General features: G+C 35.5%; 1 protein-coding gene and 1 long non-coding RNA gene across 4 annotated transcripts in view; one reads left to right on the forward strand and one right to left on the reverse strand.

Moving 5' to 3' along the window:
* LOC309658645 overlaps nucleotides 1-26,489 on the forward strand; it is a 50,795-nt gene extending 24,306 nt beyond the window's left edge. The window contains exon 2 of the long non-coding RNA XR_014262352.1: nucleotides 1-26,489. This exon is cut by the window's left edge and continues 12,135 nt beyond it. This is a non-coding gene — a long non-coding RNA (uncharacterized lncRNA).
* The window catches only part of CWC27 (CWC27 spliceosome associated cyclophilin), a 239,368-nt gene that overhangs the window by 99,352 nt on the left and 112,371 nt on the right, over nucleotides 1-27,645 (reverse strand). For all 3 annotated transcript variants that reach the window (XM_082457317.1, XM_082457315.1, XM_082457316.1), the window contains one exon: nucleotides 26,861-26,964. In XM_082457317.1, the coding sequence (XP_082313443.1) occupies nucleotides 26,861-26,964 (104 nt within the window). The remainder of the gene's footprint in view (nucleotides 1-26,860; nucleotides 26,965-27,645) is intronic.

Here is a 27,645-nt window from a genome sequence, read left to right on the forward strand (position 1 = left end):
GAAGGTGCTCATATTCTGCTGAACGTGGTTTGTGTACTGTGTATTTGCTAAGAACATACATCAGTTGAATCAGGGCTCTGACACCTCCTACCTGCCATACATCACGGCCCTTTAGTCCTTAATATTTCAATTTGTACTTCACAAGAACAAGGGTAATCTCTTATGTAACTAACGCATGGTTATCAAATTCAGAAAATATAATGTTGATGCAATACTTTAATATACCATCCACATTCCAATTTTGTCAAGTGCCCCAATAATGTCCTTTTTTAGTGTTATTTTTTCCCTTTGTTCCAAGAGCCAGTCCAAGATCATGTACTGCATTTAATTCAATGTCTCTTTAGTCTCCTCAGCCTTTCTTTGTATTTTATAATATGGACATTTTTGGACGAATACAGGGCAGTTGTTTTTTTAATAAACAAGTTTGGATGGACTTCCCTGGTGGCGCAGTGGTTAAGAATCTGCCTGCCAGTGCAGGGGACACGGGTTTGATCCCTGGTCCAGGAAGATCCCACACGCCACGGAGCAACTAAGCCCGTGCGCCACAACTACTGAGCCTGCGCTCTAGAGCCCACGAGCCACAACTACTAAAGCCTGCGCGCCTAGAACCCGAGATCCGCAACAAGAGAAGCCATTGCAATGAGAAGCCCACGCACTGCAACAAAGAGTAGCCCCTGCTCGCTGCAACTAGAGAAAGCCCGTGCGCAGCAATGAAGACCTAATGCAGCCAAAAACAAAAAAAAACAAAAAAAACAAACCCAAAAAACAAGTTTGGGTTTGTCTGATGCTCCCTTAATAGAATTCAGGTTATGCATCCCTGGCTAGAGCCACACAAGGGACTTCGTGTCTGTCTCAGGGTATTGTTAGGAGGTATGTGGTGCCCCTCATTGCTGAGGTTAATTCTGATGAGCCAAGGTGATATCTTATTTCTCTACTCTAGAGAAAAATAATGTATATATTTCATATTGCAACTAATAAGCAATCAGTGGGGAGATACTTTAAGATCATGAAAATATACTGCTCTTCATCAAATATTCCCCATATATTTAGTATCCTTTGAAAACTTTTGGCCAAACCAATCTTGACTATGAAAATACTAATTTTCCAATTCTACTACTCCTTTCACATCTACTGGTTGGCATCTTACTACAAGGAGGAGACTTCCCTTCTCTTTTAAGCATTTATTTATTCATTTATAACATTATGGACCCACAGATTCTAATTTTTTCCTAATAGTTTAAATTTCATTCCTGTTCTAAATTACTATTTTTTACATTTTCTTATTAAGGTAAAATTCACATAAAATTCACCACTTGTAAGTGTATAAGTCAGTGGTTTTTAGTACAATCATAACAATGTACAACCATCACCACTACATAATCCCAGAACATTTCCACCACACCAGAAGGAAACGGTACCTGTTAGCAGAAACACTCTCAGCAATAAGCCACAATTTTCATCTCCCTGCAACCCCGGGCAAGCACTAATCTTTTTGTCTCTATGGATTTGCCTATTCTTGACATTCCATGTAAATGGAATCATATACTATGTGACCTTTTGTGTCTGGCTTCTTTCATTTAGCATAATGTTTTCAAGGTTTATCCATGTTGTAGCATGAATCAGTACTTTACTCCTCTTTATGGTTGAATTACATTTCATTGTATGGATATACCACATTTTGTTAGGTTTTGTTTCGGTTGTTTCCACTTTTTGGCTATTATGAATAATACTGCTATGAACAATTGTGTACAAGTTTTTGTTTGAACCCTTGTTTTCAAGGTATATACCTAGGAATGACATTGCTGGGTCATCCAGTAATTCAATGCTTAACTTTTTGAGGAACTGTTAAATTTTTTCCACAGTGGCTGCACCATTTTACAATCCCACCAGCAATGTATGAGGGGGTCCATTTTTTCCATATCCTTGCCAAACACTTCTTTTTCTTCCTTTCTCCCTCCCTCTTTCCCTCCTTCCCTTCTTTCATTTCACTTAAAAATTATAGCCATCCCAGTGGGTGTGAAGTAGTATCTCATTGTGGTTTTGATTTGCATTTCCCTGACAGCTAGTGATGTTGAGCATTTTTCATCTTACTGGCTGCTTGTGTTATCTTCTTAGGATAAAGGTTTTGCCTATTTTTATTTATTTATTTATTTATTTAATTTTATTTTATTTTTTAATTTTTGGCTGCATTGGGTCTTCATTGCTGCACATGAGCTTTCGCCTAGTTGTGAGAGGGGGCTGCTCTTCGTTGCGGTGCACAGGCTTCTCATTGCGGTGGCTTCTCTTTTTGCGGAGCACGGGCTCTAGGCATGCGGGCTTCAGTAGTTGTGGCACACGGGCTCAGTAGTTGTGGCTCGTGGGCTCTAGAGTGCAGGCTCAGCAGTTGTGGCGCATGGGCTTAGTTGCTCCGCAGCATGTGGGATCTTCCCAGACCAGGGCTCGAATCCGTGTCCCCTGCATTGGCAGGCGGATTCTTCACCACTGTGCCACCAGGGAAGCTCTCGCCTATTTTAAAATTGGGTTGTTTATCTTTGTATTCTTGAGTTGTATATCCTCAACTAGTTGCAGCTCAAGTTATTCCACATTTGACCTGGGAGTGGGGAGGGACCTTTCAAGATGCCTCCTATGACTTCTTGACACTTGCCTGCATGACAGGTGTTCCAGGCGTGGGAATACTGCATTTCTCCAAAGAGCCCTGGTTCCTTTCAGTGGGAAATAGTATTAGAAACCAATATGTGGGTGCCAGGTGTGCTCATTGCTATTGATTCTATGCTTTTAGGCCTTTTTTAGCAATCGGAAGTAGGAATTACATATATACGTGTATATGTATATACACGTATATATGAAATTTCATATATATATGAAATTATGAGTTTATGCAAATCCAATCCCTCCCCCAAAGTTTTTCCTCATCTTCCTTCATTCTGTATTTTTATCTCCTTTCTTCTGTAATGAGAACTCTGGCTCCCTACAACATCGACATATGCATTCATTTACTAAATCTCTCATTCATAAACATACTTTTATAATTAGTATGTCTATAGCACAACAAAAATAAAATCTACTAAGAAGAGTTCAAGATTTGTTTGCTATTCTCATTTCCCCCCCAGGCCAAAGATAATATAGTCAAAGTACTAAGTTCAAAGTTTGAATTAATTTTCTCTTTCTTTTATTCCCTCATCAGTGTAATGTTATTCATTTGACATATAGTTGGGTTTATTTGTTTCTGCTTACACTCAGTTTTAGTTCTTTTTTTCCTTCCCTTACTTGTTGATTTAATTTTTAAAATACATAGAACATGAGTACATTTCCCAAAGTCAAAACCACACCAAAAGACAAATGCAGAGCACCACAATGTTCATAGCAGCACTATTTACAACAGCCAAGACATGGAAGCAACCTAAGTGCCCGTCAACAGACAACTGGCTTAAGAAAATGTGGTATACATACATAATAGAATGTTACTCAGCCATAAAAAAGGATGAAATACTGCCACTTGCAGCAATATGGATGGACCTAGAGAATATTATACTAAATGAAGTATGTCAGATACAAAAAGACAAATATTATATGATATTACTTATATGTAGAATCTAAAAAATAATACTAATGAATATAAAAACAGAAACAGACTCACAAATGAAATAGATTAACAAAAACAGAAAACAAACATGGTTAACTAAGGGAAAGGGAGGCAAGGAGGAATAAATTAGGAGTGTGGGATTAACAAATTCAAACTATTACACATAAAATAGATAAGCAACAAGGATTTACAGTATAGCCCAGGGAACTATATTCAATATCTTGTAATAAGCTATAATGGAAAATAATCTGTAAATATATATATGTGTGTACATATATATATATAAACTGAACCACATTGCTGTACACCTGAAACTAACACAATATTGTAAATCAAATATACTTCAATTAAAAAAGAAAAGGACGATTTTGGGACAGTTTTGTAGTTAAGAACCTAGATCCCAAGAAATAATTAGTAGTTGTAAAAAGAGGAGGCAGGATTTAAGACTACTCTTTTCAGAAGTAGGTCAATAGTGGAAGGCAAAATTTGGAAGGGAGCACACAGAAGAAACAAAGTTAAAACATTATCTTAAAGATCAGAGGGGAAATGAGCAGATGTGAGACAAAGGGGAAAAAAGTTTGTGGATATGGAGAGACTTTTTGCACAAGAGCAAGGAAGGAGAAGAGAAAGTTCCTGAAGACTGTGGGAATGGGTAGAGGGGTGGTTAGCTGTGAAAAGAATTAGGGTCACCTTGTCCTGAGGCAAAAGAAAGTCTGGAGAAATATGTGGGGAAACAAATCCCGTGGTGGAGAGAAGCAAACTTAAGGAAGGTCATATCAGATGGTCTTTTGAAAAGAGTAAAGATGAGGTAATCTGCGAAAAGTTGGGGCAGGGAGGCAGGGTTGACACTGCGATGTGAGAACTGTGCAAAATGCTTGGCAGGGAGAGGCCACGTGGAGAACCCAGAACAGAATGAACAATATAAATATGACAGTCTCTGTACTGGAATTTATTCAGCTTTGAGTTTAATAATGTTAAGTACACTTACCTACATTAAAACCAGTGATGTCAATAAAAAGTAAATTCTTTCAATTTTCCCCTATTTTAGTGGAACATTTGCCAGGTACTAAATGATATGACTGTTCTAAAACTGCTGCTATCTTTTTATTATTGAACTAAAAATTTTAATCTATCCCAAAAAATCACAAACAACATATCAACTCAATGAAGAGTTGAATTTTTAAAAATACAGCACTTGCTAAGTCTGAATTAGAACTATGCATATTTGTGATTATATGCACACATTATTTCTACATGTTATTTTAAGCTGGTAGTAGTATTAACTATCTAAAGAATTCTATTCACCATTCTAAGTACTTAAAAGAATGAAGTGACTTAAAGGTTAATGTTCAATAAACACTGCTATTACAGAGTAAAACACCATCTTTGAGAACAGTTTTTAGGAATGCCTCTTGCTTTTTAGAGCAAAAAAATCAAAGGAAGCTGACTGCTCATAATATAAAATGGTGGTGAATCCCAGCTCAGAGAGAGATTAAAAAGTGAGAAAGTTAAAGAAACTGAAAAGACATTCTGTGAGATAGCTCTGTGAAGGAAGTAGTATAATATGCTCTTTTCCTTCTTTTATTTGAAGTCTGCCATCTAATAATTTCTTTTCCAACACTACTCTTACAACACAGAGATTTTAAAAACAAACAAACGATCGAACAAACAAACTTTCTGGCAACGTAAAACTAGTATAATTGTCATTACCTAACATTATATTGTATATTTACTTCTTTTACTGCCTATCCCAACTCACCCCATGCCCAACTGGAAAGTAAGTTCCATGAGAACAGATACTTCATCATTCTGTTCTTTGTTTTCTCCTCAGAGCCTCGAATGTTTAGAATATAGTAGGTACTCAATAAATATGGATTAATAAACAGAAAATCAAATATAGAATACTAATACATATAAAGGAAAGAGCAAGCCTAGGAAAAAAAGGTTTATATGATATAAATAATGTCAGCCCTGTGGACTACTAGGAACTGACTATGTATTTGGTTTATTAGATCATTGCTAAATATCTAAGATATAGAGTCAAGAGTTTATAAAATTCCTTATTAAAATAAGATTAAAATATTGTCTTGAGTAAAATAAATGGTTTAAAGTTTCAGAAGTTATGTATATTTAGTTGAAATTATGTTTAATTCAATGAAAGAAATATTTATTGTGATCCTTCAGTATATATGATATAGATTGATACATAAGATTAATACAAGGCAGAATATAGTAAGTATCAAAGAAATCCACTGAGATATCCAGGGAAATGTATTTTGAAATGTGTCTGAGGTGTGGAGCTAGAAATGAAGACTGGTGAACCAGTAACCACATCTTTTATGGGATTTTGATTAGAGTCTAAGGGAGTTTGGGAAAGGTTCGTAGGAGGTGGAGTGTTTGAGATGGGGCACGAAGGACAAAAATTCCATAGACTAAAACGGTGGAAGAATGGTGCAATAGAATTGCATAAGCAATATGATATAGACAAGAAAGGGTGGGGTGTGGTCAAGGATCCATGAGGGCAGCTGGGGGAGAAAATGGAATCTGGGGAAATAATGGAAGAAAGGACTTCAAATCTGTTTTATAGCAGATCCTGAGGACTCTGCATATAGTTTTCTAGAGAACAGGATGGGCACAGATCAAGGGATTTTGCTTACCTTATCTGATTTAATCATCTGGACAATCATGGAAAGTTGTATCACCACTGTGGTGGACACACCCCTCTCTGCACGCCTGAGTCCATGTGACTCTAGGGATGCTGACTGTATCTCTGCCTTGAGAAACGGCATGTGACTCAGGACTGGTGAATCAGAGCCTTTAATTCTACAGCTGCAGTAATCATTTCAGGATGGGCACATGTTGAGACCTCTGGGAAAAAGGCAAGCATCCTTTATCCACTGGATTAGAATCACGGAAGATGTGAGGAGTTGATATGACTATTCAAACCCATGAGGGGGAAAGCCTGAATAGCACAAATAAGCGTGTGTACATGGGGTTAGGGGTGGGGATATGAGAGCAGAATCAAAAGATGGAGACATAGAGAAAACCAAGGTCTACTTGATATCATTTTAGGCTCTGATAAAGCTGTACCTGAAATCAATTCTACCTATAGCTCCAATATAAGCTTTTTAGAATAAGCGTGGTTAACTATTTGAACCCATAAGATTCCCAACTGATAGAATGTCATTCCTATTTTACAGGTGAAGAAACTGAAGGATAGAGAAAGCAATCTGTCCAAGATCACATAGGTCTTAAATAACAGATTTATAGCTCTAACTCATATTTGATGGCTCCAGGCCCATGTTGCTAACTACAAATTTTTAGTTTTGTGTGTTTTCATATGTATGTGTATATATGTGTCTAAGAAAGAGAGGGAAGGAGACAGAAAATCAGGGCCTAACTTTAGTTTATTTTGGTATATAAAAATAATAAGTACTACTTGTTGAGCATACTATGCTAATAAGCACTTTACCTAAAATGTGTATAGATGCCAATCATTACCAGCTTGTCCCCATCTACTTTTAATAGAATCTTTCTTGTCCACAACTGCTGCTCCTTCTATTAGCCTCAGAAGCTAGAGTCCGGGGTAGCACGTGAGCCATGCATGCTCACAAGGGGCTATGACTTGTGTAGATAGTCAAAATATGTGATAGGCCAATCAGATTCCTTTCTTGAAAACATGGTGAGACTGAACCAGTTGGTGTTAGGCAAAAGGATGTGCATATTCAGAGTTGGGGTGGTCATTATGAGACTGTGTGCAACACAGAATTCTAAAGGATAATAAAAAGAGAAGACTGTGCATAGAAAGACGAGTACAGGGCAGATGTAGAAAGAAAGAAAAACAGAGATACAAAGAGGAAAGGAGATTACATATCTCTGGAAGGAGAACAACTTCAGTTTCTGGTCACATTCTCTTCGGTTTCTGTCTTTGGGTATTCATGAGATTCCACTGTATGCTTACAAAAATCTCCCTTTTACTTAAGGTAGCTTGACTGGTTCTTGAACCATGAAACCAATAAAGTATAGACTAGAACAATATATCATCCAAGTGAATTATTACAGTGAATTAACCCGTGAAGAAAGTTATTTTCAAGATAAAGAAACTGAGGTTCAGAGAGCCTAAGTAAATTTCCTAAGGAAAACAACTAATATGAGACGAGGCTAGGATTAAACCTCAGGTCCATGTGTCTTAACTCCACAGGTGTAGGACTAACTGGAATAAGGAAACCAACTAGAAATTAATGACAGTATTTTAGGAGGAGGTAGTGAGAGACACATCTAGAGCAATGGATGAGGTAACATAACTGAAAGGACAGGTAAAAAATGTACAGGGTTGCCTATGGGGGTAAGGATGAAGGGTGAGTAGAGATGAGGGATAAGTAAAGAAGCGGAAGAAGCCAAAGATGATACTAAGATTTCTTAACTTGCCTGACTAGAAGAACAGTGGTGCCATTAATAATAGTAGCAGGGAAATTAGGTCAGGGGATTGTTTTTGTGGAGAAGAAAATACACTTAATTTTGGTCACTATTAGTTTTAAGTGAATGTGTTTAAAAAGGGAGTTGGAAATGTGGGTCTGAAGCTCAGATAGAAAAAGGGATTTGGGAATTATTTTAAATAACTGACTTCACTGAAGTCTTTGTAAAACTCAGTAAATCATTATATATATAGAAAAAAATTCAGTATTGCATAAGTACAAAGCTTTAAATTAAGAGATAAACACCATATTTAATCTTAAAAAGAGACTGCTTTAGGTTTCTACTTTTGCCCCAGCCAGCTTTTACAGTGACAAATTTACTGTACCCAAATGACAAAATGAAGCAACAAAATCAAAATCTAGTTATTTATTTCTATATAGTCAGCAGCATGTGCACACATATGCTCAAACAAACCATTTATATCTTTAGAGGATAGAATAATGTTTTAAATTGTACAGCAAAAATATATGGATATAATATAATAAAAATGACTTGTTTATATGCCCTGCACTTCTCCATGGAACTTAAAATCCTTTAACAGACATTATCTCATTGTTTTAAGAACTGTTATGAAACAATATGACATTTATATAACACCATTCATTCTCAATAATCCCAAAGGGCTTTACAAACCCTGGAAGAATGACTTTGCTCATGTTCAGTACGCAACCACTGAGGGATGGAGGTGGGGTGGATGGGAAGAAAAGTGGACAGAACTGTGGTAGAAATTCTGTGGAACAGAGCAGTAATATTATACAACTGTTTAAGAAAGGAAGCAAAAGACATTATTATTAAATTGAAACCAAGAAGAAACAAGCAGAAAAGATCCAAGGTAAGATTGCAGTACACCTGTTAAATTTGAGAAAAATATTAATACCAACTGGTCTTATTTTCATTTTTTAGTCTTATTAGAATAATATATAGATAACTTCAAGGTAAAAAAAAATCAGCTATTTTATTTAAAGACTTCTCTCCTCCTTCCTTCCTTTTTTGAACTGAGACTAGGATGCTGAAAAACAAACACTCAGTTGGAAAAATATAAAAGGATTTTTTGTTTTGTTTTGAATTTACCAGTTGTATTAGTCTGGGTTCTCTAGAAAAACAGAACCAATAGGATCATACATAGTAACAGATTTATTATGAGGAACTGACTCACAAGATTATGGACTCATAAGAAGTCCCGAACCTGCAGTTGGCAAGCTAGAAATCCAGCCTTAGTCTGAAGTTCTAAGAGCCAGGAGAGCTGATGGTTTAAGTTCCCGTCTAAAAGTCACAGGTTTGAAACTCAAGAAGAGCTGATGTTTCAGTTTGATTCTGAAGGCAGGAAAAGACTAGTGTTCTGGCTCAAGGCAGTCAGACAGAAGGAGTTCGAGTTCCCTCTTACTCTCAGAAAAATCAGCCTTTTTGTTATATTCAAGCCTTGAACTGATGGACGAGTGCCATCTACATACACTAGGGAGAGCAATCTGCTTTACTCGTCTATCGATTCAACTGCTAATGTCATCCAAAAACACCCTTACAGACACACCCAGAATAACATTTGACTGAATACTGGGCACCCTGTGGCCCTATCAAGTTTATACATAAAATTAAAGATCACATCAGATTAAGGGCCTTTGTCCTTTCCATGACAAAACTAACAGAATTCTGTTTTCTAAAGCACTTGAGGTCAATGTAATAATGCATATAAAGAAGAAACTGCCAGATACCCACTTTGGAACAAGGAAATATGCCAACTAATGCTGAAAGGATGTAGCACCTCAGTGTGGTCTCCTCTAGTCACAATTACATGAAGTGGACTACAGAAGATGGGCGATGCCTTGGTTGGGCACATGTGTGGAAGCAGAGGGAATTCAGGGTAAGAGCTGAATATCACAAAACAATGCAAAACTAATCTCCCAGTGCCAAGTCATATATATGAGGAAACAGAGCCAATTTCCTGGAGGAATGAGAACATAAGCCTTATAAGGGCTTTGACTATCTCTTTAGCTAACTCATGGTAAAAAGGGGAGAACATCCTTATTAACACCCCCAAAATACCACTTGAGGTCCTGAACCTGAAGATCACCTTCCAACACAGAGCAAATCCTCTATACCATTCCTGCCACTATCACTACTGCCACCAGAGCTACCACCAAAGATACTGTATACTTTACATAATTGAACCTTACAATAAACAAATATACCCATTTCACAGAAGAGGAAACTGAGGCTAAGAGAGGCCAAGTGTTGTAGGTATGCTTTTTGTTTGCCTAGTGTATTTCTGACCCCTTCCTCTGATAACAGATCCTGCCCCTGATGACAGAGTGACACATGACTAATCAATCAGTGTCTGACTTCTGGGAGGTGGGTGCTCAAGAAAGCTAGAAAGAAGCTAGGGTGAGTTGTCTGATGATAGATCCAGGTAAGAGTCTAAGACATCCTGCACCCAAGGCCTTTGGTCTTCCTGCCCTTCCTGAAGTTTGGCTATTCAGTGCCTTGTTCCATTTTGTGTGCTATCTCAGTATCCTATCCTGCAGTTTAAACTGTAGCTGGGCGTTTTCTTGATCATATATCTTGGCTTCTTTAGTAAATTTTTTGAAAACAGTCACGCTAACATGGAAAATCTTATAAAATTACTCTATAAAATATTATTTCATTGTTGAAAGCGAAAATTTTTAGTGGGCATATTTGAGTTGCATTATTTGAATACTATATAAAAGAGACAGCCAAAGGTATAAGAAAATGGTACTTGAACTGTGTTCTTTTTCAATCAGTGAGAAGAAATGAGAGCAAAACCTTCCAGAGAAGCAGGTGAAGAGTTGAAAAGAGCACAGACTTTCTCTTGCAGGTTAATACAATGGAAAGACCCAAACATTCAGATTCTGCTAGTTCTACCACTGTGTGGAATGGGCTAAATTAATCTCCCTAAGCTTCAGTTTCCTTACCTACAAAATGGGGATAGTAATATCCATCTAAATAGGGTTTCTGTGTGAGAACTAAATTCAAGTAAATAATATATAAAGCTTCTAATATAGAGCCTATAGAGCCTGGCACATGGTAGTCATCCATGAAATGGTAGCTGCTGTTACCATTGTAGCTGTCATTAAACTGAGTCAGGTGAAGATGGTTAGGGGGCTGACAGGAGAAGGATGCTGAAAAACACATAGTTGGAAACCAAAAGAATAAAAGTATCTAATGGATAGGAATTTTTACTTTGTTGTTAGGATCTCTTGCGTGTGTGTGTGTGTGTGTGTGTGTGTGTGCGCGCGTGCACGCGAGCACATGAGCGCCTGTCTGTGTGTGTAATCTTGTATTTATCGTAGCACATACACTGAAAACATTCGGGAAGTGGGGTGCTGCCCTAACAAAATCCTAAAGTTAAATTCATGTGAGTGGGTTTAGAACCTTATAGTGGACAGAAGCTGGAAGGACTTTGAGGAATCTGTCAATAAAAGTTTCAAAAATCCTGAAGAAACTGTTTGTAGAAGCACAATAGGCTTTGAGGAGACCACTGGTGAAGGCTTAAAGCAAAGTGAATGTACAAGAATGTTCACAGAAACACTATTCACAATAGCCAAGAAGTGGGAAAAACTCAAAGGTCTTTCAACTGATTAGCAGATAAACAAAATGTGGTATATCTAGTCAATGTAATATTATTTGTCAGTAAAAAGGAATAAAGTACCGATACATGATACAACATGGATGCCTTGAAAATATGCTAAGTGAAAGAAGCCAGTCATAAAAAACTAAGGCAAAGATTTCTTATACCCAACACCAAAAAACTCAATCCAAAGTTGAAAAAAAATAAGTTAGGCTTCATCAAAATTTAAAAATTTTGTTTTTGAAAGAAATTGTTAAGAGAATGAAAAATTAAGTCACTGTCTGGGAGAAAATATTTTCAAATCATGTATCTGATAAAGGACTTGTATCCAGTGTACATAAAGAGCTCAAAATCCAGTAAAAGATAAACAACATGGTAAAAATGGGCAAAACATTTAAATAGACTTTTCACTAAAGAATATATACTGATGACAAATAAACATATGAAAAGATGTTTAACATCATTATTAATTAGAGGAATGCAAATTAAACCACAAGGTAACATTACAAACTATTAGAATGACTAAAGTTAAAAGTGACCGTAGGGGCTTCCCAGGTGGCGCAGTGGTTGAGAATCTGCCTGCCAATGCAGGGGACACGGGTTCGAGCCCTGGTCTGGGAAGATCCCACATGCCGCGGAGCGACTAGGCCCATGAGCCACAACTACTGAGCCTGCGTGTCTGGAGCTTGTGCTCCGCAACAAGAGAGGCCGCGATAGTGAGAGGCCCGCGCACCGCGATGAAGAGTGGTCCCTGCTTGCCTCAACTGGAGAAAGCCCTTGCACAGAAACGAAGACCCAACACAGACAAAAATAAATGAATAAATAAATAAATAATAATAAAAAAAATAATAAAGGAGTTCCTTTAAAAAAAAAAGTGACCATAACATTGCTAATGAGGATGTGGAGTAACAGAATATCTCACACACTATTTGCAGGAATGTAAAATGGCACAACTAGTTTGGAAAACAGTTTGGCAGTCTTTAAAAAGTTAAACATACAAAACATACACCTATCACATGATCTAGACATTCCACTTCAAGATATTTATCCAAGAGAAATAAAAGCATATGGCTATATAAAATTTGTGGCATATCTATATCATGGGCTACTATTTAGTATAAAAGGAATAAATTACTGATATACACAATAACACAGATAAATCTCAAAATACTTATGCTGAGTGAAAGAAGCCATACCAAAAAAGGGTACATACAGTACATAATTCTATTTAAATAAAATTCTAGAAAATATAAAATGTTTTATAGTGATAGGAAGGACTTAAGTGGTTGTCTGGGGATTGGTGAGGGCATTACCAAGGGGCATGAAAACATGTTGGACCTTGAAGAATATGTTCATTATCTTGACTGTGGTGAAGGTTTCTCAGGTGTATACAAATGTCAAAACATGTCAAACTGTTCACTTTAAATTATTCCTCAATAAAGCTGTTAAAGAAAAAAAATTTTTTTTCTGTGTTCAAATTAATGTTTGTGGATTCTGTCTGTGACTGGGTCCTTTCTGATACCCACCCAATTTAAAGTAGCCCTCCAGTCACTATATTACATTGTCCTGTTTTATATTATTTTCTTAGCCCTTACTACCTGAAGTTAATTTGTTTATTATTTGTTCATCTGTACTCTTCATTTTAACATGGATTCATGCTCCAAAATTTATCTTGAGTTTCTTTCATTCTTATTTTCCTTTCCCCTTACATTATAAATTATATAATTATCCATTTAGACAGAAAAGCCAATTTCATTCATTCCTTCAGCAAATATTTGTTGAATGCCTATTATTTTGCCAGTCACTGTGTCAAGTATCAAGCATAGGGAGGAAATGAATCAGCTATGACTCCTGCCTGGCGGGGCACCCTTCCAACTATTGCTCTACTTATTGCCCTTCATTTTATGGTGAAATCTTACTTATCTCAAAACCTGGCTCAGATACTCCGTCAGGCTTTTCCTGACCAAATAGACTACCTGCCTCTTTGTTCTTCCTAGGCCTTGGCTTATACTATGTAACAGAATCTGCTAATTTTTTCCATGAATTCATTCTCTCCTTTTACCTTTTAGTGATAGAACAAACACTCATCTCCCCACTCCTGACACTAAATTCTAGCCAGGCATTTGGACACCCAACTGTAGTCTAGCCTTTTGTAGAGCTAGGCATGGCCATGTGATTTCAGGATAATACGATATGAGTGAAAGTGCTATGTGCAACTTTTGGATCATCTTTAAGATGAAGCATTTGTCTGGTACTTAATCTTTCCTCTTCCCACTTGCTAGAACACTGACATGAAGGTGGGCAATGTGGACAATGAAAATACCCTCGGAAATGGCAGAAAAACAAAATGAAAGAAACTTTGGTCCTTGAATCACCTGCTGACCCTGAAGTGTTTACTCCTGGATGGTCTGCATGAGAGAAATAATCCCCAATCTTACCTAAACACTGTATTTTAGAGTTTCTGTCTGTCTGTTTCTCTCTCCCACTCTTTTTAACAGCAACTTCTTTTGTAGCTAATAAAAGCAGCACTGTTAATAGAAACTTCCCCTATGGAACTCCTTGTACAAAGTAAGTAGATCTTATTTTCTCTGGACTGGAAGGACATCCAATAAAGAGCAAGTGACAAATGTCTAAGACAACAAAATCAAATCAATTTCCCGGTTATCTACTATGTGTAAGGGACTAAGAAGTTATACTAGCAGTAATTTATTATTGCAGCCCTGTTTTGTAAGAACTGTTTTCTGGTACTTCCCTGGTGGCGCAGTGGTTGAGAATCCGCCTGCCAATGCAGAGGACACGGGTTCGAGCCCTGGTCCGCAAAGATCCCACATACCGCGGAGCAACTAAGCCCGTGCGCCAGGACGACGGAAGCCCGTGTGCCTAGAGCTAGTGCTCCGCAACAAGAGAAGCCACAAAAAGTTTAACACTTAAAAAAAAAACCTGTTTTCTATTTTACTGATTCCTGCTCTTTATTATTTCCTTCTTTCTACTTCATTGGGTTAATTTTGCCTGCTTTTTGTCTTTTCTAAAGCTTCTTTACATGGGAAGTATTTTCAGTAATTTCCTAAAATATAAGTATCTGAAGCTATGATTTTCCTTCTAAGTACAGCGGTGGACACATCAACATATTTGGAAATCAGTAACTGTTTAAAATCAGTTGTTACTAATTCTTAACAACTGCATTTTGTCAGAGAAGGTAGTCTGTTTGAAAACAGTCATCTGAAATCTTTCTTTCTTCAAGAGTGCTGGAAAAGAGTGTGCATTCTGAAGCTGTTGAGTGCAATATTCTCTTCAGGTGCATTATATCAAGTAAGCTAACTGTGTAGTCCAAATCATCTATAGTTTCATTAATTTTTCTATATACTTTTTAAATCAGTTACTGAGAAAAAAGTAGTAAAATCTCCCACTATGATGAACTTATTTACTTCTTATTATAGGTCTATCAATTTTTACTTCATACATTTTGAGTCTGTGTTATTGGGTCCATTCAGGTTTAGGACTGTTAAATCTTCCTGGTAAATTGAAATTTTTGTTATTAGGTAGAGACCCTCTTTATGCCTAATAATACATTTTGCCTTAAAGATTTAATTGTACAATATATTTAAGATGTTTCTCAGGTAAGTAGTACATGATTAAATTTCTTTTTTCAATCCAGTTTGAAAATCTTGGTCTTTTAAAGTATTTGACCTTTTGCATTATTTCAATATAATTACTAGTATATCTTTATTTTATTTCTCCTATCTTATTTTGTACCATTATTTTTAATATCTTGTCCAGACTACATTTCGTTTTCTCTTTTTTCTTCTCTCCTTTTGGGTTCAATTTTTCCTTAATCCATCTTTTTCTCTACCAGTTTGGAAGTTATGACCTTTTCCAATTCTTTTAGTAGTTTTCTTTAAAATATTAACATGCATATTTAGTGTGTTAAAGTCTAAAGTTAATTTGTATCTTTACCTTCTTCCCAAATAAGGACCACAGAATGCTTTTCCAAACTTCTTTTATCTGCTCCTCAAACTTATATTGTTATTATGTATTTAATTTTATCTTCATTTTTAACACATTATTGTTATTTTATTCATTCAACGTTTATTTAGATTTACTCATATACCTACCACTTTCCACATTCCTTTCTCTTTGCAGTACAGATTTTCCATGTGGACTCACCTACCTTTTGCCTAAAGTATGTCTTAGAATTTCTTTTAGTGAAGGTATGCAGGTAGCAAAGTCTCTCCATTTTTGTTTCTCTGAAGAATATTTTCCCTCAGTACACTGAAGATAATATCCTCTTACGTCCTCACTTGCTGCTGTTGAGAAATCAGTTCTTGCTTTTTTAAAGATGTCTTTTCTTTCCTGCTGCTTTTAAGGTCTCTGTGCTGAATGCTATAAAGTATTGTCATGATGTGTCTAGATCTGTATTTTTAAAAAAATATTTATTTATTTATATTTTTTGGCAGCGTCGAGTCTTAGTTACGGCAAGCAGGCTCTCTAGTTAAGGCACGTGAGCTCAGTAGTTGCAGTGTGCAGGTTTAGTTGCCCCATGGCACGTGGGATCTTAGTTCCCCAACCAGGGATTGAACCCGCGTCCCCTACATTGGAAGGCAGATTCTTAACCACTGGACCACCAGGGAAGTCCCTAGATTTGTATTTATTTTTATTTTTTTAATCCTCTATTCATTTAAAAAAAAAAAACTTCTTTACTCTGTGAATTGATCTCTTTCATTAAAGAGAATTTTCAGCTATCATCTCTTCAACTATTGCCTCTATTTGCCCTTTGATCTCCTCCTAGAATTTGATTAGACATTTATTAGATTTTCTTTCTCTTCTTCCAGGTCTCCTATCTCTTGGGCTGAATTCTACATAACGTTGTTTTTTTTTGGGGGGGGGAGTTGTTTTTTTTTTAAATAAATTTATTTATTTATTTATTTTTGGCTGCGTTGGGTCTTAATTGCTGCACGCGGGCTTTCTCTAGTTGCGGCGAGCGGGGTCTGCGGTGCACGGGCTTCTCATTGCCGTGGCTTCTCTTGTTGCGGAGCACGGGGCTCTAGAGCACAGGCTCAGTAGCTGTGGCGCACGGGCTCAGTTGCTCCGCGGCATGTGGGATCTTCCTGGACCAGGGCTTGAACCCGTGTCCCCTGCATTGGCAGATGGATTCTTAACCACTGTGCCACCAGGGAAGCCCAAAATAATGTTTTCAAATCTGTCTTTCAGTTCACTCATGTTCTTTTTAGCTGTGTCTAATTTGCTAAAAAAAACCTCTTGAATTTTTAATGTCAACTATTATATTTTTTATTTCCAGGAAATTTACTTAGTTTGTTTTAAAATTCATTTGTTCTTTATATTTTAAACTTATCATTTCTTGAAATATATTACATATACTTACTTAACATTTAGTGTCTGAATAAAGTCTGAAGGTTTTGTGAGTCTGATTCTGTTCTCTGTTGTTTCTATTAGCTTTTTGTCAGGGTGCCTGGATTGGTGTGTGTTTGTGTGTGTTTTCATTCAGAGCTACTCATTTTTTTTTTTGAATTTTAAGAACAGGGGATGAAAGCAGGTTCCTCCTGAAAGGATTTATGTTTGCTTCTATCAGACTTATGTGGGCACTAAGAATCCAGGAGTACTCCCAACTAACTTCATGGCTGGAGGATTTTGAGGCCACCCAAGCAGGGTGAATTGTCACTCCAAACTGATGAGAGAACTGCCTGTGGCTAGACTTCCTAGGAAATGCTCTTGTCCCAAAATACTCTGTGCCATGATTTAAGACAGGAAGTTTTCCCTGTAGTCCTCTGATGGGTAAAGTGACTCTGTTTAATTCTCCCTGCCACTAATGATGAGATCCTTTGGGCCCCCAACTACATGGGACAGTCTTCTATCAGAGAGCCCCTACCTCAGGAAGACCTTAGGTTTTACATTCTCTCTTGGTGAGACCTCAAAAAACAATGCTCCAGTTCACCCACTTTAGCAAATGTCACTAGAGTTAAAGCTAGACCTGGTTCCCCACTTACTTTTTTTAGTTCACACTTTTACTTATTCCCTGGTTTGAGTATTTCTTGTGGTTTTTTTTTTTTTTTTAAGTTCATAGGAGCACATGAGAAGATGTTTTTATAGTATATCTAACATTTTTAGTTGCTTTTAGTGGGAGGATCAGTTTGGATTCTTAGTCCGCTACGTTATTAGAAATGGACATTTTCTACAACATTACAATTTTTGTCATTCATTCCAAAATTACATGTTTAGTCTTTGAAAAGGCGCAACAAGTATAATAATTATGTGCTATTTAAAGGACTCTAGGTTTGTTGAGAAGGTTTTAAAAGAAACAATTACTCGCACTAAAACCAAAGTGGATTTTAATAAATGACAATTAAAAATTTACACTGTACCTACTCAAGATTGGATCAAATTGAAGAATGGAGTTGTGGAAAGAACACTGGACTGGAAACCTGGGGACCTCAGTTCTAGTCCTACTACTTTACTGTGTGATTTTGGGTAAGCCCCTTAATTGGCTGGCCTTTGGTTTCCTATATATAATAGAGAGGTAGGGCTGGATTCTCCTTTCAGGACCAAAACTCTGTGACTGCACAGAACTAGGTGATGTAGAGTATACTCAAAATAGAAGTTTCTGATGCTCAAGACATTGCTTAAGGCAAGCCTACTTTCACATTTTAAACATACTGCAGCATGTTTTAAATAAGCTTACACACTAGTGTGGCCATTAAAAAAAATCAGTATAAACTACTTTTGTACTTCAAATAGATTCTTAATGATTCTTAATATTTTGACATGTTCTTAGTTCTGATAACTTCATTATTCTCTTCGTCCTTTCTGGCATTTCAAAATTTTTCATGTAGCTATTACAACTTATGGATTATCTGGTTTTTGCATGAAAAATTACTAATACTCAAAAGCTGCATCTGAATCATCTGCCAGGAGTTTATGTGAAGAATTTTGAAAATATAACCATTTAAAACTGTCAGCATATTGCATTAATCATTAAAAAAAAATCAGCCTAATACCACACAGATTAAATTGTCCAAAGTAAGTTTTAATGCAACATATTCACAGGTTTACACTATAAAGTTGTGAAAAGAATATCTTTTTCAAATTTGATTAAGTGCTGCAAGATGTTGAAGAAACTCAGCACTCAAATGAATTATATGTTTGATGTCATTTTTGGCAAAGCCTCAGAAAATGTCACATAAAAGAAAAACATCTTACTTAAAATAAGGTCTTGACAGCAGTCTGGAATAGTTAACAACTCCATTCCCAAATGGGATTGCTGGTTATAATCAAACTCTTAATGATGGTATTAGTTCCCCCTTGAGACAATTTAAATACCCAAACAAAACAAAAAACATGTGCACGCACACATACGCAGCCCTCACCTCTTTTATTTTCTAAAGTGGACAAATTTATAATTATTTCAATTCAGGTTCCAAATATCTAATCTGATTACAAAGTTTCCTTGCAGATTTATCAGTGGCCACTTGAGAAATGACAAGACGGCAGGCTACCAGGCAATGTCAGTCAGTATTTTCTCATTTTGTTTTAATTTATGAGAGGTATAAATAATTCCCATCAGCGATGGAGATGTAGACTCTGAGTGTCAGTGCCCTCACATCTTCTAAAGCCTAGAGCTGAAAACGGTGGGAATTTTTCATCTCTCATTTACATTTATACAGTTTTTGTATCCATCATCTTCTAAATCTTACTCTGCCAGATATGAGAGAGTTAAGAGGAAGAAATACCTCTAAAAGCAACTTGTCCATTTAAGAGTTAACAGTCAATTTCACTTGGAAAGTTTGAAAAAAAAGCATATTATGAAAAGCTTATGATAAAATAACATTATGGAAAATAATATACATGTGTGTTTCTGGCATGAAGATTAAAAAGTCCAGAAAAATAAATATCACAGAGTTAACCATGGCTGTCTTTGGAAGAAGTATTATGGGGTGATCTTTCTTTTTCTCCTTTATGCTTTTCTACATTTCTGATATTTTTGCAAAGGACATATGTTACTTTTACAATTGGAAGAAATAATACAGCTTTTTTTTTTTTTAAAGAGACAGTTATGCCCAAAGGTTAATACATACCTGTATCAATTAGCAAACCTATTTTTAATGGGTTAGGAATGGCATCGATATTAATAAAAAGAAGACAAATTGCAGTTACTAAAAATATAGCTTAAGGCTTTTGTCAAATTTCGCACATTGGAATTATATCAGTCACCAGGCAGAAAGAATGCTTATTAAAAAAATTATATTAAGACAGTGAAGGGCAGCAAAGAGGTACCCCTAACACATTGGTTTTTAAAAGTAGCAAGAGATGAGTCCTAAGTAACTACTAGGAGGTCTGCAAGATGGCACAGAATGCAAGAAAATAAAATTAAATATGCCCATAGCATATGGTTATCAAAGTAAAGCTCAGCAAGATTTGTTCACGATAGCTAGTGAGAAGTTTGAGATGGACTGTCCAAAAAAAGAACAAAGTACTTTATGGATTCTCACATTAAAGATGATCATCTCTTACTCACTGTATCAAAAGATTAAATTCTTGGTCTAATTGTGAGGGTATGTACATCTTTAAACTTGCTATACCCCTTTAAAAGTCTTTATTATTTTAAAAATTATATTTTTGAAAAATATACTGTTAAAAATAAAGCATGCTTTCTGGCACATAAAGGTAGTAAAATGCATTCAATAAAATTTCACTTGAGAGACTGTCCTGGCTACAAAGGGAAGCTTCATTTTTCTAGGACTTCTAGTAAATGAGGTGTTCCACACAATTACATATTTCAGATAAGAGAATCTTATCTTTAACTGATTAAAATAATTAAAAACTTTTTTTTTTACCAATTAGGTTAGAACGACTGCCTATTCTCTGCCTTATTAAATAGTAATAAATAACATCTAGACTTTTCTTAATGAATCAGGATCAGTATAATAAGTGTCAATTATTTGAATACTGACCTGCTTTCAGAATATAATGAAGTATCATCTACAGCAAATATATCCATAATATTCCACTACTATGTTCTTGTGTTTCCTTACCTAATGTCAAGTGGTCATGTATCACCTCTTACTGCTACCTGAATCGATGTCCCTAGCCATGCCTTTCTCTCTCACTTTAAAAAATTTTATATTATTTTTAGTCCTATAAAATAGTAGGCTAGAAAGATCCACAGGGAAGTCCCTGCCCTGGGTTTTCTTTTGCTTGTTTATTTATTTATTTTCTAATCCTTGAGGTACACTTTATATACCATCAAGTTTACCCTTTTAAAGAGTACTGCCCCACACTTTTATTATTCTTTAATCTGTTTTTAACTTAGAACCAGGTAATCAGTTTATTAGCACCATGCCCAAAGTAAGAATAAATAGAGTGTTATTGATGGCTGGACTGAGAGGCTTTCTATGAGTCAAGGGCAAATATACTTTCACTTTTCCATGTAAATAACATTAAAAGTTACCAATATATTAAGAGTAGACTATGGGAAAAATAGGTCTGATACTTCCAGCCTCCAGGAACAAAATGATGACTTAAGGCTCCCTGAAGAGAGCTAACTGCTTTGGAAAACAGGACCAGTTTGCTCAGAGAGGAATTAATTCTACATGGTATCAGGCACAACATAGAGCTAACATTCCAGAAGGGTTTCTGTTTCTTATAAAAACCAAGATTAAGCTAATTTAACATTATATGTTAGATAGATGAAAAGTAGTCAAAAACTATATACTTTCACAACCTATCAAGCCTGAGAGGTCCTAGTCTGACTTAATCCAGCATTAAAAAGACAGTTTGAAGAGACCTGAAATGGCCCAGTGCAATTTGAGAGGTACTAAGCACCTCAGGGACGTGTTTCATGAAGAGGCTTTAAAATTGTTTCTTGATTTACAAGCTCAGATTGCTCTTCCTCCTCTAATTTCTGGCGCTAGTCATAGAGCAGGTATTGTGTGCTTGGAACTTTGAAAAGAGGATCTGACACCTTATCTCCCTAGAGCTGATTAGAGAAGAAGTCCAAACGCATATCTCTATGTGACTAAGTTCAGTTTGGTGCTGCTTTTGATATGATGAAACTTAAAGAAATCTGGAAAGGACTTAGAGACATAATTTAACAAAAAGGATTATATAGTTTATTAAAGAACTTGACAGAGCCAACACAGGAAACCAACTATCTCCAATTAACTATCAATCTTATTCAAAATTTATTACCCCCTACAAAAATCCTATGCACAGGCCTGGATGATTTACAGTGGGACTAAAGAGACTCCCAGGCTGTAAACAGGATTGTCCTGCAGTACATCTCTTTTGACATTGCTGGTATCTAAAGTAAAACACCACATTCCTTGTTTATTTAAATTGGGATGTTAGAGCCTACTGCAGAGTTTGTATTCAACTAAGAAATGTAATTTTTTTGAATTTTAGAGTCAAATTTCATGCTGCTATAAAAATTCTCATTATATGACTATAATAATGGCTGTATTCCTTCACATTCTATTTCTTTCGTTTACTGAAGCCTTCTTTATACATTATCTGAGGCCTTTAAAAAGTAAATAGGTGGCAAAGCAATGGCAAAAATTATGAGGTTATATTTTTGTAGTGCTTTTCTCCATACACAGAGGCATAATTATATTTATTATCTGACAATATCTTTGTGATATAAGAAATAGCAGATCTTGAGCTTTACTGGGAAGACTGAAGAGAAAAATGGATGGTCCCATATACATTTTTACTACATAGAGAAGCTTTTTACTACATTGGTGTTAAAAAGATTAATACACTGACTCAATTATAAGTATATGCTTTCACACTAGGGCAGAGATGTTAAGAGGTTTCTGGGTTGTAGATCAATATTCTTTCTTAGGGGGCAGCTTTGTTGAGGCATAATTGGCATACAAATGAGCTGTACATGTTTGAACGTGTACAGTTTGATGGGTTTGGACATGTACGTATGCTCATGGCACTATCACTACAATCAGGTAATATCAAATGGCAATGTATTTTGGACTGTTTAATTGTATGGGGCCCAAAGTATTTATTGATGTAAAAGTAACAATCTTTCTTTCAAATGACTTTTAATTATTTTATTTGCTGTCATAATGGAACTGAAGGAATTAATAAAGAGTAAATACAGCAAAACATTAAAAAAATTAAAATAGCACACCTTACTTATCTTAGGATTTCTATATGGAGAAACAGATGGATCCTGATTTCAAAGTAACTTGTCTCAGGTAATAGAATAGATTTAGAAGCAGAACTATGGTTAGAATATAAATTCCTAATTATCTATATAAATCTGGCTAAGGATCTAGCCCAGGAAATTGGATAAGGATTATAAAATCAAAGGAATATTACTCCCTGATCAAAGGTGATTTCCTAAGATGACAGAAGCCCTGAAAAAGTATCACATCTATTAGAGCACCTGGCTAAATGGGAGACCTCCATTCATGCAAGGACAAAACTAGGTAAATTAATGCACGGACATTAGAACACAAAGCTTTCTTGTACTTATGGGTTTCTTTCCAAGTGCTTTTAATGTGAGAATAATACATTGAATTCTAAAATAAAGTGGCAGTAGTCAGCAAGTGTTAGACTTGCCAGATTAATTCATAGAATCAGGAAATAATACTACTGGAAGCTTTACTTAAGAATGTACCTAAGTTCACACACACATACCTTTTAAGAAAGAATATGATTATAAAAATGCAACTGTGAAAACACAGTTAAGGAAAGCTTATTTTGAGATTTTAATTTATGTCATATTTATATGTAACCATATTGATTATAGGCTTTAGCTCTAAAACAGTATTAAAATTCATATTTTCAGGACTTCCCTGGTAGCGCAGTGGTTAAGAATCCGCTTACCAATGCAGGGGACACGGGTTCAATCCCTGGTCTGGGAAGATACCACATGCCGCGGAGCAACTAAGCCCGTGCGCCACAACTACTGAGCCTGTGCTCTAGAGCCCGCGAGCCACAACTACTGAGCCCACGTGCCACAACTACTGAAGCCCGCGGGCCTAGAGCCTGTGCTCCGCAACAAGAGAAGCCACCACAATGAGAAGCCCGCGCACCGCAATGAAGAGTAGCCCCCGCTCGCCACAACTAGAGAAAGCCCACGTGCAGCAACGAAGACCAAACGCAGCCAAAAATAAATAAATTAATTAATTTAAAAAATAGGCTTAAAAAATTCATATTTTCAATTTGTAGATTTGGATAGGAAACAAAATGAAACCATGAATAACTATATTTTTCTCTTACAAATGTAAAATTATTATTTTTATATAGCACTATAAATTTATTAAACGTCTTCTCATTACCTAATTTACTTCTTTCAAGCAACTTGAAGGATGCACAAGGCATTTTATCCCTGGATTTATGATAAGAAAATGGAGTCACTAAGGCTTAAATAACCTCACTGCTAGTAACTGAAATTGAGTCTTAATACTTTCCTGTTTACTTTGAAATATAATATTCCAAAGCATTCGTACAACCATTAGTGTTTCATATAATGAGCACCTAGTATTACTGTCAAAATTTGTATTAAAAATAGTAAATTCTTCTTAGTGAAGAATTCCAAGTAATAAAAGTAGTACTAATCAGGGAAATAGTCACCATTAGAACACCACAGTAAATAACTGTTGCCTATAGGCAATATCCATCAATGGATGCTAAAATTAGTGTGAGGAAGCTTGAAAAGAAACAGGATATTTGTATAGTTGCAAAGTATCTTCCCCTCCCTTACTTATAATCTCAAAGGGAAAAAGAGTAACTTAACAGTGTAGCAACTAAGCAGAAACCACCTTAACCAAGTGATCATGGTAATATCACCAATAAAAAGACAACAGACATCTTGTTACCTCCGGTACAATGCACTGGGAAGGACATGCCACTTATGTGGCAATCTTTCCAAAAAATGTGTAGCCTCAATCTAATCATGAGAAAACATGAGACAAACTCAATTGAGACATTCTACAAAATATCTAACCAGTGTCAAGTTCATGAAAGAGAAGAAAGGATTGAGGAACCGTCACAAATCAGAAGAGACTAAGGAGACATGATGACTAAATGCAATATGGAATTCTGGAAGGAATCACAGAACAGACAAAGGGCACAGGTGGGAAAACTGGTGAAATTCTAAGAAGGTCTGCAGTTAGTAATAGTGCCGTGTTAATATTAATTGCTTGGTTTGGATCATTGTACTATGGTTACACAAGACCTTAACATTAAAGGCATCTGGAAACTCTCAATTTTTGTAACTTCTCTGTAAGTCTAAAATTATTTCAAAATAAAACAATAAAAAAATAAATAACATGGCCCATTCTGAGACTAGAAGAAAAACGATAGCAACCAAATGATTGCTTTCTTTGGGAAGTTAATTTTAACTGTCTCTCAGATTTAGGGAACATCCAGGTATTTCTAGATGATATAAGAAAAATTAAATTCAGAAAAGTAATATATATATTACTCTAAAAGTAATATATAATTCTCATTCTAATTATGAAATAAAAAGATTTTTAACCTGGCTAACTTTCATATAAATAGACTGAAATAAGCTCCAGAAGAATCTTCTTTTTGTGTGTGTGTTAAGAAATCATTCTTTTAAGATTCAAATCTTTCTTTACCTAATTGTATTAAGTATTTCAAAGGCAGACAAATAAGTCAACACAGCACTGTTTATGTCTAATACAGGCCTTAACCATACAGCTCTATTTCAGTAATTTCCTACTGCAATTCTCTCACTCCTACTAGATCATGAACTATGTACGAAGGCAAGAACCATCCACTGCCAACTTCATAGCCCTAGTCCATCATGGCTCTTCAGATGGGGTGGGAGAATAATAATTTCTAGCTCAAAAATGAATAAAAAATTAAAATAAAACATCTTTCCAGTTAAAAGGAATTACTTTCATATATTTAAAATGCTTTTTAATTATAAGAAACAGTCCCCTGGGAAAATTATATATAAACTTAAAATTAAATAATCCTCACTGTATTCTTTCAAATACAATATTTGAAATCTTGTACTCTTTCAAATCTCAATATTGCCAATATAGCTTCTTTCTAATCTGGGTTACATTTTACTCATATGATCTAGTCACATATAAGTCTATCCTTTCCTTCAAATTCCGTTTATAATTTGTGTCATTCTGGTGAGTTAACTTTTTAATAATTTGTTTCACTCAAACATATTTTGGTGATTCTAAGTTCTACATCAAGTACCTGCCTTTACTATAATAGTCACTGGGGACATGGTACAAATAATCTTAAGAACTATGAGCTTTAGATAGTTACGTGGTATTACTTGTGCTACTTAAAATAAATAATAATGCCTATGGCCAAATGCTGTACCACTGTTCTGTATTGGAATACGTATTCTTTAAGGCTAGATATTACATCTTATGCTTTGATATATCTCCAGTGACTGTTATAGAACCTAGTAGATAAAAATATTCATGCTTTCCAAAAGCATGAGACTACACAAGATATATGCACAAAGCAAATTTGTTAAGCCAAATTTAGTGTACATTATTAAAGGTAACAATCAAATTTCTGATCATGTTCACTGAATCTACAATGTATTTTATTATTGTAAAAAGAAGACAGATTCGAGAGTTCCAATTGTTATTTTGGAAATTGAATATTACATGTTTTATAGCTGAAACAGTTTTAAACTAAAGATCTTCAGTAAAAAAGCTTTTTTGAAGCTATTCTAGAGCTTTATTAAAAAAATCACAGTACAATAAAGAAATATTTAACCTGTGTAAAAAGCAGGATATTATTTTGATCAGCTTTTGATCAGTTATATCAATACTTTAGATTTTCTGTACCTAAACATACGAGCAAAACCAAAAACAAGAATTTGTATTTAATACTATTCAAACCAACGTATGAATAATGTCTATACAAGTCTCATATATAGGGCCTAAACACTTTTCTTAAATGTTTTAAAGGGTATGCAATGTAAAAATGGACATTCTGTCCTGTGTACTTCTAGATATGTGCTATGGCAACATTTAAGTTTTGCTTGATGTGAAGTACTCTGTTTATTAAGGAACACTAGTTACGATCATGTTTGATTGAATTTCCCTCTCAGACAAAAGTCCTAAGTGAAACTTAATTTTATTGGCTAACTGGCCAAAGAAAGCATTAAACAACAACAACAAAACTCAACTCAGGAAGAGGGAATAAGTATCAAGTGAAAATATAAGCTTGATAATTGCCCTTACCTTCACTTCTTTGTTCTGCTTGTTTTGCTGCATTTTCCACTTTCTTTTGTTTTGCTGCTAAGAGTTCCCGCTTTAATTGTCTTGCTTCTTTTCTGAGCTCTTCCCTATAAAGCAAAAACAATTATATAAGTATATAATAGACCAAAAGAGAAAGTTGTTTAGCAGAAACAACTAAATCTAGTTGTCAGGTACACTAAATCTCTAAGAAAAACAAAGTGAATAATGTAATTCATTTTGTTTCTGTGTATGTGTATTTGTGGTATGGAAACATACTTAAAGGACATATTAAAAGTTGTGATTTTCATAATAGCAATATAATATGAGTTACTATGAAATATAGCCCCCTTCAAATATATCAAACAGTTGGTAAGTGATAAATGAACTATTGTTCTCCCTCTAATTTACTTGCAAATTTAACATTCTAGTTTCAGTTTAATAATTCATGGAGATTCCAAATCAAAACAAACTTTTTAATATAAATACTATTCATTAAACCTGGGCATACACAAAAACATTTGGCTTCGAAACTTGTTGAATTCCTGAACTGGCACCAATAACTACCATTTATTAAGCAATTATTATATGCTAGGAGCAGTGCTAATTTTTTTTAACTCAATTAATTTTGAACCCATTTATATCACAATTTGCCAAATAATTTCCTCTCCTGTGAAACCTATCAGGCTGAGGTATTTTGATAATTAATACAATCATATATTAAAGGCAACTGGAGATGTAAGTTGTTGGCTTCACTGTAAGTCACTTGTTAAGTGACTGGTTTCTACAGG

This window comes from Balaenoptera physalus (assembly GCF_965194825.1).
Source record: "Balaenoptera physalus genome assembly, chromosome: 3".
Classification (NCBI taxonomy): domain Eukaryota; kingdom Metazoa; phylum Chordata; class Mammalia; order Artiodactyla; family Balaenopteridae; genus Balaenoptera; species Balaenoptera physalus.